Here is a 15,178-nt window from a genome sequence, read left to right as displayed (position 1 = left end):
GTGAGGTACTTAAACTGAATTGCAACAGCTGTTTAAATTTTTGGCAGAGGCGTGGTGGTTACAGTATATGAGCTGAAAAACAAAATACACTTGAATGCATTATATTTATTTATTCATTCTACTGTATGGCACCTGCTTACCAAGAGGACTCTTTTTATTGGATGATGATGGCCTTGGATTGGATGACAACATTTACTGTAATGCTTTGGGAACCTGGAAAACTGTTCATGCAGGGTATTGCTGGGGTACTAAGCATGAGTTGGATGCGTCACACGTGGCTTGATACCATTGTGCTAATGAATGGTGTACATTGTGTGGCAGAGATGTGGAAGCTGAATCTGAAATTTAACCAGTTGGATGGTTAACACTAGTCTGGGGGGTGGCGAGTAAGCAGATGCTGTTTCAAGTTTTCTGTAAAACAAGGCTTGTGTAAATGAGGCTCTGGGTTCTCAGCTTCTCATCATAACAACAAATAAAAGGCTCCAGTTTACTGAGTATTTTTCCGTTCCAATTGAATTAGTCTGTGTTTATGTACTCCGGAAAGAATGTGGCAGTTCAGGCGTCGGCCAGCTTATTATAGAGTGGGATCACGAAACAATGAGTGAGTGATCTGAAAAAATATTAGTTAAAATAAATTCGTTTTTCAATTGACATGCTTAAGGATAAAATTATCATGGCGGTATTGAGTGGAGGGCATGACACTACAGGCAAAAGAGTGGCTTTGTGCGTTTGTGGTTCCATCGTGTCTTCATCTGGCTCTCCCCCATCGCCGTCCCATTTATAATAACCACCCCGTCTCACAATCCATGCGGGAAACATGCTTACATTTTTTAAAAAGCACTCCTCGATTTTGTTGCGTAAATGGTGATTAGATGCCTGCCACTGAGGTTTCCACTTCCCTGCAGTTCGTGCATGCATCTCTGGGGCTTTCGGTGCAGAGAGAGCACAGGGCTAAGTAGGAAAGTGTGCGGCAGCACCACTCAGTTCTCAGGAAAATTATTTCATGCATAATCAATTAATTCCAGAACAATAACATATCGTCACTGCGGGAGCACAGCGAGTGCCCTCACTTTGTAGAACTGTAATCCTATTAAGAAGGTTTTAAACAAAGCATTTATTAATAATGCTTTATATATACTACTGTGAATGCATTGTTCAGATAGGCTTAAAAATTATATGCAGTGGTTCCTCTGCTGCCTTTTGTAAATGGCGTTTTTCCAATAAAACACGGCCGGAATGCCGACTAAATACAAAATTTATTATAAAAGGCATGATTTTGAAAAAACCGCAAGATATGCCATGGAGTCACAATAGCCTTGGTTCTTGCAAATAATCACAGCTGGTCAAAGGTGCAATATGTGAAAACTTACTTATAGTCAAATTTTCAGTTCTGACGTCAAGTGAAATACAAGTTCGTAAAAAAGAATTAGTATCACCAGTTTGACAGCTGCACAGAACTTCCTCAAAATACCTTTTTTGTAAGAAATTCAACTTACTTAATCAAGGCAGTCAATGTTTTAGTGGTTTCTTTGCGGAACTTAAATATCTACCCAGTGTATTTGTGGTTTCATGTGCAATAGCTAATTTAAAGCATTCAAGACTTTTTTTCAATGGAGGACATAATTGCTTTATTATTGTGCCTTTAATATTTGATATTTGACAGTTTTCCCATATAACTTATTCTGCACTCATTTTCTATATATTGGGAGCCCATAATGACACAACAATGTGAAGGACGCTGCCACTGAACTTTGCATTCCATAGAGCCTGCCGGTGGGTATTTAAGGCTTTCACACGGCTGGGTCGATGTGTACCTCAGGCTTACGGATGTGTAAAAAAAGAGCCTTCTGTGACTATTGTCATTGCTGCTCCCAGACAGCTTGACATGCTGAATTTCACTAATGTAAGCTGTGCTTCATATCCTCATGGGATACATACATGCATATACTGTATATTTTTAACTGTCACGTAGGAAACTATGTGTTTGGCACCTTAGTAATTTCTGATGCATAATTTTGCTGTTTTGTTAAATAAATATATAATATATTAAGGTGGTTATTTACTCATTACCCATTAGCCATCAGTATTTCTCATGGCTTCGGAAACAAACACCTGGATAAAATTAGCTAATACTCTGAAAGATGGATTGACTGTGATGAAAATCTAATGAGCTTCGGCATATATTAATCTGGTAATTATGCATGCAGACTTGCAGCTGCATCGAGAGAGCCGTGTTTATGTAAGATCGAGGTCTCCATCTATATACTAAACTTTCATGCACAGCGTCTATGGAAAAGAAAAAAACGTATTAAGATATGCGTGAGATTTTTCTCTGTTGGGTGAATTAAATGGGTGATATTTAAACATTACCTGAGGTACAATTAGATGCTATTTGTTCTGTTAGTTTTTTTGTGACATCACCATAAAATTTTATGCATCAAATGTCATCTTTGAAGTCTCATCAGGGGAGTCGAACCTGAAGTTTCAGCACATAGAGATAACAATACCACAAAAGTGAGTCATAATGGTCAGGTGGATTTGAAATAAAATGATGCTAATGTAAGGAAGAGCATAATCAAAACAGCTATCTTTTTCTGGGCACGTACAGTGTCTGTAATTATGAGTTTATGATGCAGATAATTAGGTTTGGATTGCATATACTGTTCCTCAGCTTGAAGAGAGGTAACAGTGACAATAATAACTCAGTTTTAGAGACACTATGTGCTGAGACAGAGCGCACTCTAAGTTTGCCAGACCACTGTTGCACTACTCTAAGAAATCATTAACATGGCAAGGTGTCTTTTTTAGGGGGGAAATTTCCTGCTAAAACAGTCTGTCCCATCATAAGGCACAAGGCTGGTGTAAACCCTGAAATGGAAGGCAGTCAATCACTGGGCACATACACCCACACACAATCATACTCTACGGGCAATTTAGACATACAGTACCAGTAAGCCTAACTGCAGGATTTTAGACAAGGGGCCCTGAATACCCAGAGAGAGCTCACAAAACATGCGGTGACCATACACACGCCACAGACACAGGGCCCCAAACCACCCATGCTGTTGCAACCAAGAGTAGTTATTGAGTAGACATACTTATCTTATGTGTGCATAGATGGATTTTGGGAAGGCTTCCTTAGCAACTAAGTAAATTTTACTATTAAAATACTCCTTAGCTGGAAAGCAAGATTGAAAAGAAGGATGAAGGCAGAAGGATTCCCTGACTTTAGCTCTGATTTTAATCTAGGTCTTGCTTTAGTTTGAGTGTAGCAAGGGGAGATGGAATGGTAAGTATGATAGAGAATGGAAGTAATCTATAGATTAAATAAACCAGAGAGCCAGCGATGAAGGTTTTTTCTGATTGACTGGGGAGGAAGCTTCAGGTTTGTGCTAAGTAGATGGGTTCAGTGTGAGATAAATGCTGGTCCCACTAAGGAGAGGATGGATGGAGCTGCAGAAAGGCAGCAGAGGTGCAGAGAAAGTGAAATGAACGATTAGAGGGATGTGGCCAAATGACTGCCAGCTTTTGTGAAAAAGAGACTTCGGTTGGGAGGGTAAGGGCTGTGGCTGAACTGGCCATCTGGCGTATCGGGCAATTTCTCAGTGGGCTGATGAGTATGTGGGCCGGGAAAATTAACTATGGGGATCCACCCCCGCCCTGCTGAAATTTAGTCCCAATCCAGCCATGATGAGGGCAGAAGAGCCAACTGGTGAGAGGGGATCGGTGGCCTGGGACTGGCTGTCTAAGTTGGTTTTGTAGCCTCCAATGCAGTCGTCAGGTATGTGGTGGACCGGGAACAGTCTGCAATAGGCCTTGTTTAAGTGGAAAGTGGTGGCAGATACCTTGTGGGTGATGGGAAACAAGGATAAATACTTAGGTTCTCTCAGTATCAGGGTTGGTGTGAAATTAGAGGGGAGAAATGGGAGGGGAAGAGAAGGGTGGGGAGAGAGTGGGAGGCAGCAGGGGCTGCGATCCATCATTTGACAGGAGCCAGGGGCGGGAGACAGCGGAGGTCTGTGTTCGTGTGACATCTGCTCGGCAGTTTCGTGGTGGGCCTGTCGGAGGGAGGTGGGGGGCGGGCAGAAGGGCCCAGTGGGCGGTGCAGTCGCAAGATTGGGTTCCAGAGCAGACTGCCGTGTCAGCTGGGGCAGTAAATTCAAGTTAGGGATTGTAAGAGAGAGGAAGAGGTCGTAGCTGTTTGGGGGCTATCAACGGGCTATAGGTGTGCTGTTGGAGCCAGATCTTTCAGTTGCCCCACAGACAGACTGTGCCGTTGTCGTGTGAAATTGCCTTTGAATGCCCCAGCCTTTGAGACATACTGTAAGGCAAGCTGCTTCCAAATTACCAGCACAACAATGTTTCCTTACAGCGCGTTCACAAAGACAACACCAGCAGATTACCTTGGGTGACATGTTTTCTTTACGGTTGTTTGAGCTGTTGTCTGCTGCGTTGTCATGTTCCAAACAGCCACAAGTCACTCAGACTCCTGAAAGAGTAGTGTTCTGGGGCCGTCTTATGTAAGATTGATACTGAATGATGTTGTCCTTCTTTGACATTACTTTGAAAGTCATCTTGACCTTGGGCGCCTACCTTAAAGCTATTCAAATAACACCAGGGGAATCTATTAACAAAGAGGAAGAATAACATGATTGACACCTCCAGTAGAGCCAAGTGAAACCATTTCGAAAGAACAGTCAACAAAGACAGAGAACCAGCGAGGATCAGCAGCAGGATGAGGTTTGTTTAGGTGTTCCCTGAAGAGATGTTTCTTCGTCGTGATGGAGCGGATGTAGTTAGGAGCCACGTCTGAGAGACATCTGGTGTGAGACTTGTTTTCATGTGGTGCAGGAATCACCAGGCGACGTTCATTTGCTGACCGCAGAGGGTGAGATGGAGGTAGGGACCGTTCCATTAGCAGCCACAAAAGCCAGCACTGAGGACGTGAACTTGATGTGAGCACCTGCAGGGAGCCAATGGAGGTAGATGAGAGGTGGAACATGAGAGTGTTTTGGCTGATTGAATACCTGACCTGCTGCTGCATTTCGGATAACCTACAGTGGTTTCACAGCACATGCTGGCAGCCCTGTCAGTACTGCGTAATCTAGGTGGTGGGTTGAATCCTGTCCCTGCTGTGTGTGTTGGGAGTTTGCATCTTCTCCTCGTGTTCTGTAAGTTCCCTCACAAATTGCGCAGACAAACAATTATATTAACTAGCGTATCTCAGTTGCCCATGGGAGGGGCGAGTGTGCAATGACCCCTGCAATCCCTTCTAGAGTGTTCCCTGTCTTTTGCCCTAATCCTTAACATTTCGGAAATTGTTCGTAATAATTGTGCAAGCTTACTCCAGAGTGTGTGACAGAGCATAGCTTCTGTAAGAATAAAGCAGTCCTGTTCTCCCAAACATTCTTCCAGAATTTCAAGCTATTTCAAGAATAGGTAGAATTAATGAAGTCTAAAAATGTTATAATTCATCATGTGTTTCTCACTGAAGGCAGTGTGATTAAGTCATTTCCACACTTGGTATAGATTCCAGTTACTTCAGTTTTTCAGTAGCTTGGACTATGCTGTCACTCTTATTGGTGTTTATTTTAATAGCACCCAGAGTGAGTTTCGTAGCTCTCACACTTTCATACGCCTGCACGTTAACTGCATGCCAAACACTGCTCTTGAACGTGCAGAGGGAGCCTCAGTGCTGAGCTGCCGCCTCTGTCTGGATCGTTTCGGCGACAGGTGCATACAGTACTCTGCGTACTCGGTGCATAATCTGCGTGCATCTTTGAGTTACACTTATGGCTTTCTGTTATCTACTGTTTGTGTTGCATTCTGCCTACATTTTTACTTTGGAGGAAAAAAAAAATATATATATATATACGGCCTAAGTCACCTGCACAATATGCTGGATGCATGGGAAAAGTAACACTTAAATTGCTGTAAAAATGCATCTAGGGTTGTTTTAAGCACAGTTTGTTTGTCGTGCAGATTGTATCAGCAGACTGTGAGGTTGCAGTTGAATGGCTTTGAGTTATAATAATATTTAAAATGCCAGCAAGCTGCTAGTCACAAGATAATATTGAGATATGAATGCCTGAGTGACCTCTGGGGTGGGGGGCGGCATTTACATGCTAGGGAAGGGGTGAGTCAGGTGATGCTCACTGCCTTCACCTGTGGCTCTTTAGCAGGCTTCTCTGCTTTGTTTTGGTTTGCCTCTTAGCCGGAGGAGATGCTTGACTAAATACCTTGTTGTGACCCCTTCAGTTACCCAGCAGCATTTGTGTTTCTTCTGTGCTTTTCCTTGTGCCTGAAATAACTCCAGAAATATTTTTGTCACTCCCATGTTTTTGTTAAACCTTCCTACAGTTTTGGTCCAATTCTTTCCTTTCATCCCTGCCACTTCCAGTCCATAATTCAGTTCACCAGCCACCTGCCGTTGTCGATCTTGATGCATAATCACCCAGACTTTATGTAATCAATGTATTTAAGGTTATTCTGGTCAATGGCCCTTTGCTCAGTCCTGAGGTTTGGTTTTTCCTACTCAGTAGTCAAGGTTTGGTCTTGATCTATCTTTTTTCTAGGTGTTTGATGTCTTACTCCTCTGTTTTTGTTCCGTGATTCAGGTTTGTTCTGGTTCTGCTTTTTCATTTGGTCTCTGATTTACGGTTTTCTTCTTCCTGTCCTGGTTCTGGTTTGGCGATCGCTTGACATCACTCAGGTCCACAACTTCCTCTTTCACCTGATCCATGTGAACTTAGCCCTTGCTCATCGGGACATTTTGTCCGTCTGTACAGTGCTTCGCCAGTACGCTGCAGTCAGCCTAAAGTCATGTGATCGGCACGGCTTCTGATTGCGGTGACTCAGACTTTCCTCTCAGGCGTCCAAGTACCCTGTACCTGCTAAACTTTTAGATTGTTTTACGTAGCTGTAATAGTGAAAAGAGGCCAACAAACCATTTGGCTCCACGAAACAGAAGGTACTCTCTGACGATGTTGCTAGCCAGAATCTTCTCTCTGTTTTAAAATACACATCATACAAATCTTGGTTTCATTTGAAATTATTTTCATTTAAAAGCAGGGCAGCATGTATCTGTTTGAAGCTTTGTGGGATTTCAAGTTTTAATTATCACACATACAAACATACACTGTACATCTGTGTAGCAAAATGCTTTAAGACTAAGTAAAACTACAATCCAGTCGGAGCAGGTGTGGCTCTAGCTGTGCCATCTTGGGATTTGTTTTCTTATGTATTTGGTTGCCAGTTGAGAGGAACAGTGTGAGATACTGAGGGCAGTGTTTTTCTTTTTTTGTCTCCCTCTTCAGGGCAGTGGGGCAAATGCGTGGGGGAGGAGTGTGGCCCCGGGGGGTTTCAGACCAGGACCGTGTGGTGCGTTCATGCCGAGGGATGGACCACGCACCACTCCAACTGCTGGCCTGGGGACCGGCCTGAAGCCCAGAGGCGTTGCTTCAAGGTATGCGACTGGCACCGTGACCTCTTCGAGTGGGAGGTGTCCGACTGGGCCACCTGCTCACTGACGCCCCCACCTGTGGGTGAGCAGAGGTTACGGCCGGCGTCGTGCGTCACAGCGCAGTATGGTGTCCAACGGCGCAGCGTCCAGTGCGTGCGCAAGTCCAACCGCAGCGCGGTGGCAGATCGCGTCTGCGAGTCCTTTTCCCAGAAGCCAACGCTAGAGCAAGCCTGTCTCATCCCCTGTCCCTTTGACTGTGTGGTGTCCGAATTCTCCGCCTGGTCCGACTGCAGCAGGACCTGCGGAGTCGGCCTCCAGTACCGGACTCGGGCAGTCCTGGCTGCCCCCGAATATGGCGGCGCCAGCTGCCCCAACCTCACCCAGACCAGAACCTGCAATAATACGCCACCCTGCCCCAGCGGAGAGACAGAATACCAGTACAGTCTGAAAGTTGGGCACTGGAGCCAGTGCCGGCTTCCTCCCCAGAAAGAGCCATGGATGGGGAGAACCACAGCAGATCTCGGCACCGATTCCTCAGAGGGAAATTCAGTCCAGCGCAACGTCCGTAGTGCTGGCCATCATCTGCACCAGCACCATCATCATCATCCTCACCCTCATCATCACAACCCCAAGGACTGGGACATCGAAATCGGGTACCAGATACGGCAGGTTCGCTGCGTGAGGAACGACGGGAAAAATGTCATGCTGAGGTAAGCCCACAAATATTTAGCCAATCATGATTAAGAAAATAAAGGTAGTGGTAACCACACTGAGCAAAAGTCTTAGGCATTCAAAGAAAATGATGTTTAACTAATCTTCATACTGGTGTAAAACTATGATATTATGTCTGTCAAACTGTGTCAGCTTGTCAAACCTAAGGTCACCCCAAGTATTTGCAACAATGGTCCAATTCAGCCATGTATTTTTTCAGTCAAGCACTAGCACGCCTTATATGGTTAGTCAATATGTCATCAGATTTTTTTAATATTTAAATGAGCTGGTGGTGAAATTTAACAAACACATGGAATGGCTGGGGTGCTCCTGAGGAGGGGTTTAGGACCTGAAGCTGTTCTTCTAGCCGTCCGGCAAGATATCAACTTTTTGGAGAACAGAAGAAATACTTGATAGTTTTTATTGTGTTATTGTTAATCTGCACATGTCCTAATGTCAAATCGTGTTTTTCTCTGAGCAAATAGACTTTTGCTCAGTATTGTATATTGTATGTAAAATGTATACACAGACGTGGACAAATTTGTTTCTACCCTTACAGCTCATTGAAACAATGCTTCATTTCTCCTGAAAAGTGAAAGCCAATTGTCAAATGTACACCTGTATGCCTTTAGTATGTGATAGAGTAAACCAATAAAATTGTGAAAAGAAATGATTTATTGTTTGTTTTACAGATGTGCTAAATAGTATGGGCAGATTTGTTGGTACCCCTAAATAGAATATTTATCCTTGTATTATAGTCATGTTTCAAACCAAGTGTTTAACCTTAATTAGTATCACAGGTGCCTTCAAGCTTTTCACCAGCCATTCAGCCTATTTAAAGGGAAAGAACATGCTACTGTATTGTTTGGTATCATTGTGTGCATCACACTGAACATGGACCAGAGAAAGCAAAGGAAAAGCTGTCTGAGCAGCTCAGAAAGAAGATTATAGACAACAATGTTAAAGGTAAAGGTTATAAGAGCATATCAAAGCGGCTTCATGTTCCTGTGACCACAGTTGCCAATATTGTTATAAAGTATAAGGTCCATGGGATGGTAACCAGCCTCCCAGGATGTGGACACAAGAGGAAATGCAACCCCAGGTTGATCAGAAGGACAGTGTGGATGGTAGAAAAAGAGCCAAGGAAACCATCCAAAACCATTCAAGCTGAGCTCCAAGGCCAAGATACATGACTTTCTGATCGCACCATCCGTCACATTTTGAACAATGGCTCCATGGAAGAAGACCCAGGAGGGCTCCACTAATGACAGAAAAACATAAAAAAGACAGAGTGGAATTCGCCAAAATGCAAGTTGACAAGCCCCAAGGTTTCTGGGAGAATGTCCTTTGGACTGATAAGACAAAACTGGAAGTTTTTTGGCCAGTCACATCAGCTCTATGTTTACAGAAGGAAAAATGAGGCTTTAAAAGAATAGAACCCCATACCTACTGTGAAACATGGAGGGGGCTCAGTTTTGTTTTGGGGCTGCTTTGCTGCATCTGGCACCGGGAACCTTGAATCTGTGCAGGACACAATGAAGACTACCAAGGCATCCCGGAGCGAAACATACTGTCCAGTCTCAGAAAGCTCAGCCTCAGTCACAGGTCCTCCAACAGGATGATGACCCAAAACATACAGCTAGAAGCCCTGAAGAATGGCTGAAGAAAAAAATCATTGGACTATTCTTCAATGGCCCTCCATGAGCCCAGATCTTAATTCTATTGAACATCAATGGAAAGATCTGACAATTTCAGTGCGGAGACGCCACCCTTCAAACTTGAGACAGCTTGAGCAGTTTGCTCAGGAAGAGTGGGCCAAACTACCTTTTGGCAAGTGCAGACGTCTCATTGTGAAGTACAGAGATCGCTTGTTGCCAGTGATTCCTGCAAAAGGTGGAGCTACAAAATATTAAATTGAGGGTACCATCTTTTTTGTCCGTGCCATTTTCATTTGTTTGATTATATTAAATATTTAGCTGAATCAATAATCAAAAGCAAAATCTGATTTGTGTTAGATTTGGAATAAATAAGAGATGCCATTAAACGATTGTCAGTTTCAAGTTATTTCAGAGATAGTTGTGTTTATTTGTGGATGGGTACCAACAAATTTGTCCACATCTGTAAGTAAACTTTGAACTCTGTGCTTTCATGAGGTCTTCGTTATGCACCTGCTAGTCATTGCAGGAGATTTTTACATCCTGTGAAATGGGTGAATCTTAATCGCCACCTTGCCAATGATGCACACAAGCTGGGTGCTGAGACCTGCACTACCGTTGTGTGAGGCTGGCTGGGAGTAATTTTTTTTTTTCCTCCCACAAAAAGGGACTGATACAGTTGTTTTTAACCACGACTCGTAGATCCGTTACATGTGTCACATGGAATCAATGGCCAATCAGTCTGGGTGTGGAAAGGCCTGGCCTCCTTGTGCTACACCATGACTGTGAAAGAGCTTTTCCTGGATGGACAGAAACACACAACACACTGTTAAGGGCTGCACTTTAACATTTTGTTATTTTTCTGCATAGAAACACTTTACTCTCACAATGTTAACATAACACCGGAACCTTAATCCACCGGAACCTTAATCCACAAACTATGATAAAGATTCATTTGATGGTGAAAAAACTGCTAAATACCTACATAAAGAAAAATTGTCTATTGCTGAAGTGTTGGTCACATTTTTAATAAAAAAGGGTCTCTGCTTATCAGCTCCGCCTCATAAATCTGATTAAATCTAGTTCTTTCTGGAGTGTTTCAATGTATAAAAATAATCCAGCTCAGTAGGAGGGGTCAGTTTTACCAGTTTGGTGGGGGCCCACAAATACACAAGGTTAAGATGGGAGAAACTCAATAATTTTCTTATAATTTAGACTTTTTCAACCAATTTTAGGTATTATCTCAAATTGAATCATAATGTAGTCATTTCCCCAAGTGCACTGGTATATTTAAAGATTAGATGTTTATTGCTAATATATTTTGATAAGGGTGTCTTAAAGTAGAACTCAACATGATTGAATGATTTAATATCGTAAAAATACGGGTTTTATAATTATCTGTGCATTGCTTCCTGGGATAGTCCTGAGTCCCTCCCCCAGTGACCCTGATAAGCGGGTGTCTTAAAGTAGAGCTGAACACCAATAGTATATCACAGTTTCGACACTGCATAAATAAACCGCATCAGTGAATTATTATTATTAAAGTAATTGTAATTATCTGCTTTGTGCCCTGTACATCATCGGATAGGCTTTACTCACAGCAAAACTCTAATGGATATCAGCGGTATATACAAGGGCGGGGCCACAGCTAGAAGATGATTGGCCCCCAGACCGGTCAGCCCCTCTGTATGAATTATGGCCCCTCTAATGCTCCCCCCTCCCCTCCTTCAAAACATCCTGGAATCGCCCCTGATTAATATTCATTGTTAGGTGTTAGTATAGGAAATGCACACTGTCGACTTTCAGTGTGGTTGTTACTATGGTTGATTGTGCAGATGCATCATCAGAACTAGAAACTTGCCAGAATCCTGGAACTTTCTGCCGAAAGTTCCATCGACTATGAGAGGGTGGCGGTATCCAGGAGGAATGAGTTATTGTCCCCGACTGTTTCATTACCATTGGCAGTGAACGCCACCATCAGCATTTCATGGTCTCAGTTTCTGCTGTGACATTAATTCTCTCTGCTCACGTAGCCTGGACAACCACACCAGATAAAAATTCTACCTGAGTACCGGCAACCAGGGCTAAAGCTACTGTAGGCTCCCAGGAAAAATGTTCAGCCTGGGTTCCCACCCACAGACATGGGCCAGGATGGGATATGCAAAATATACCCAGTTTCCCTACAGGGATAAATAGAGCATCGCTATTACAAATAGCCATGTTCCAGGGCCCTTATCGTCTGTGACCCCTGAATCTGAATTGCTTCCATACATGGCACCTGGTCCAGATACATAAAGTATATCGTGACCCAAACGTTAAAGACATCATTTAAATTGTGTAATAAACATTCTCTTTTAAATAGTACAATTGAAGACTCATTGTTATGTAATTGTCTTGAATATCTATTTCCCACCTGAGTAGAACTGTATTCAGTTTCTCTAATTACAGTCTAATTAACAAGTAAGATGACAGAGAAATAAACGTCTCACACACGCGCTGTTCTGCATCCCTAATTAAATTGTTAAAATGTAGTGAAGTATTTTATATAAGACTCATATTTACAGTTTTGATAAAACATCTGCCCTTTAGAGGGTCATGAGAGTCATTAAATAAAAGCATTTACAAAATGTGTATTTTATTATGAAGAGGTTTCCCTTCTTGCTGAAGGGAGGTTAAGAGGGAGCTCTCCGTTGGCTGTGAATTTCGGAAGGAGCTGGAAAAATTCTCCAGCTGCTCATAAACATTGATGTTATAGTTATAAAAGATTGTTAGTCTGACAAGAACGTCTGTATCGATACATATTTTGTCAATGTGAAAATAACTCCTTTTATGGGTGTGTTTTAATATCCAGTCGCATTTATTTTTTTTAAGACCTTCACCAAGAGACTCATACGGTTAGACTGAGTTAGATACAGGGCAGACCTTCCTCTTTCAGCCGTCCAAGGGAAATGATGTAGACCTGCACTACTCCACTATACATTTGTTGCTTCCATAACGGTGATGGACTGATTTACTCTGTAAATGTTTTTTCCCCAAAATGACAGGTATCCCAAACAAATATAGTACTAAAACCTTTCCAGTTTGACCTACTGATGTCATATAACAAAACTTGGCCAATCAGTATTTTAGGAACAATTCCTGTTTGTTGTCTGTTTATTTAATGCCTGTTTAATATTATGCATCACAAAGATCAAAGGTATGCTTTTAAAACGTATGTCAGTTATATGAATTTATGCTAAAATATCTTATCACCCCTCAATCCACAGCCTATGTGTCCAAGACGCTTCTCCTATAACACATCAGTCCTGTGTGATGCCCAGAGACTGTGAGACATCTGATTGGTCACCGTGGAGTCCATGTTCAAAGACCTGTCGGGCTATAGACCTGTCCCCAGGATACCGCACAAGGACCCGCTATGTTACGCGGCCCCCGATTGGCCGGGGAGTGGAATGTCCCTTTCTTGAAGGAAAAGAGGCCTGCAACATCTTTGGCGACTCCCTCCCTAGTTGTCCCATGTATGTATCTCCTTCCTGATTGGCTCATCATGACACACGGTGTTAATTCTCTCTCTCCTCTCATGATAATAATGTGCAAATAAGCTGTGCTGCTCTGCAGGAGAGAAAACGGGCTATTATTTCCATAAGGCTCGGTTAAATGCATTCAAGCATCCACATGATTAAGGAAAATTGTTTTATAAATTACTGTTGTCTTATTAAAACCTCCATTCAATTGCTTTATGCCACACATTTTTCATAGTTGCTGCATTTTCATTACTGAGCATTCCTTGGAACTGCAAAAAGTGATAACGATAAAATTTTTAAAGGTGTACAAGCACATTTTAGTCTGGTTTGCACGTGCTCTCTGCTCGAGTGCTGGAGAGAATGCTGGCGAAGAACCTCTGAAGACTGTTTGATTCCAAATAAGCTGTCGTTAATTGTTGGCACGGTACTCCATAGTCCGTTAGTCCAGTTGTCCCTTGTCTGTCATCGGCGGCCGCTTCCAAAAAGCGGAGGGCCGCTGACCCCGTCCTTCTGTTTTCCTTGTCTGTCATTATCCGATTCCGCTTCCCTAATGGCTGTGAGAATTGGGAAAGCTCATTGTGTTTCCCCCAGGTACGTCTGGAGGACCACGGACTGGGCCGACTGCCAGGTGCCCCCCCTGCTCAGCCCGCAGGATCAGCGTCATGGCAACCTGAGCTTCTTCTGTGGGGGTGGGATCCAAACCAGAGAAATACACTGCGTGCAGCTTTCTGATAGCACTGCCCCACACAACAGAAAAGAAGGTAAATATTAAGGGAAAAAAACCTGCCTTCTGTGTGCGTCTGTGTGTCTGCATTTACCTGTGAGAGCTGTGAAGGACTTAAGCATCGTCCAGGGTGGATCCTCCCCCCGGGGGGGGCGACTCTGCAGCGGATAAGGCTGTAAATGGATGTGTCTGTGTGCCCCACTGCTGTGTATGGTGGATAGATGGATGGAGGGGAGATTACATACTTACATGCTAATTCTTTTTTCACTATAAAGTAACAACCTCTTAGGTAAGCCAGCGAAAAAAAGGTTAACTAGATCAGGTTCAGGATCAATAACTTGTAATGTATTGAAGTGATGCAATGCAATCATCGATCTAATTTAAACCTCGATTTTCCCCATTTGTCTCAATTGTCCCTGATCATGCTTTAATGAGTCTGACTCCTCACATGGTTTGACCCAGAGGTTCATCGGCACTGTGGCCCCTTCAAAGACACGGTCGTCCACCAAAGCCAGTGGCATAAAGCAAAAAAATAAATAAAACGAAGCGATGCAAACAAGCTGCGGAAGTGTGGAATATTAATGAAGGTCTTTACAATCAATACCTTTCTGGGATTTGGATCACTGGAAGGCAGCAATGATGTTTGTTTTGGACTTGGCTTACCTGGCTTATGTTTAATGCATAGAGATCAGAGCCAGTGATCCGGTAATGGATTCCTCTATTGCAGTATTTCCCACTCCAGTCCCCAAGGACTCACAGCCGGTCCACGTTTTTGCTCCCTCCCAGCTCCTGGTAGACTGAAAATGTGAACTGTCTGGCAGGGAGCTAGGAGGGAGCAAAAACACGGACCGGCTGTGGGTCCCCGAGGACTGGATTGGGAAACACTGCTCTACTGACATGTTTCCTGGACCAGAGTGTTTCTGGACCTGCCACACATTCTCAATTTTGTTTCTGTGTCTATTTTTGCAGTATGTAATAAATTGCATAAAAAGTAAAAAAAAATATATATACATACATATCACAATACATTTTTCTTTGTACAGAGGTCCACATAGCAATTTTTGGTATTCTAATTGCAATTGCTTTGAATCCAGCAACAACCCTC

At 43.1% G+C, this 15,178-nt stretch overlaps 1 protein-coding gene across 6 annotated transcripts in view; it reads left to right on the top strand.

Annotated features, from left to right (window-relative positions):
- Positions 1–15,178, top strand: part of thsd7ba (thrombospondin, type I, domain containing 7Ba) — a 166,676-nt gene that overhangs the window by 74,829 nt on the left and 76,669 nt on the right. For all 6 annotated transcript variants that reach the window (XM_072718076.1, XM_072718079.1, XM_072718077.1 and 3 more), the window contains 3 exons: positions 7,317–8,172; positions 13,095–13,343; positions 13,941–14,110. In XM_072718076.1, the coding sequence (XP_072574177.1) occupies positions 7,317–8,172; positions 13,095–13,343; positions 13,941–14,110 (1,275 nt within the window). The remainder of the gene's footprint in view (positions 1–7,316; positions 8,173–13,094; positions 13,344–13,940; positions 14,111–15,178) is intronic.

Source organism: Paramormyrops kingsleyae, chromosome 1, assembly GCF_048594095.1.
Source record: "Paramormyrops kingsleyae isolate MSU_618 chromosome 1, PKINGS_0.4, whole genome shotgun sequence".
Classification (NCBI taxonomy): domain Eukaryota; kingdom Metazoa; phylum Chordata; class Actinopteri; order Osteoglossiformes; family Mormyridae; genus Paramormyrops; species Paramormyrops kingsleyae.
This window is presented reverse-complemented; position numbering and strand designations above follow the sequence as displayed.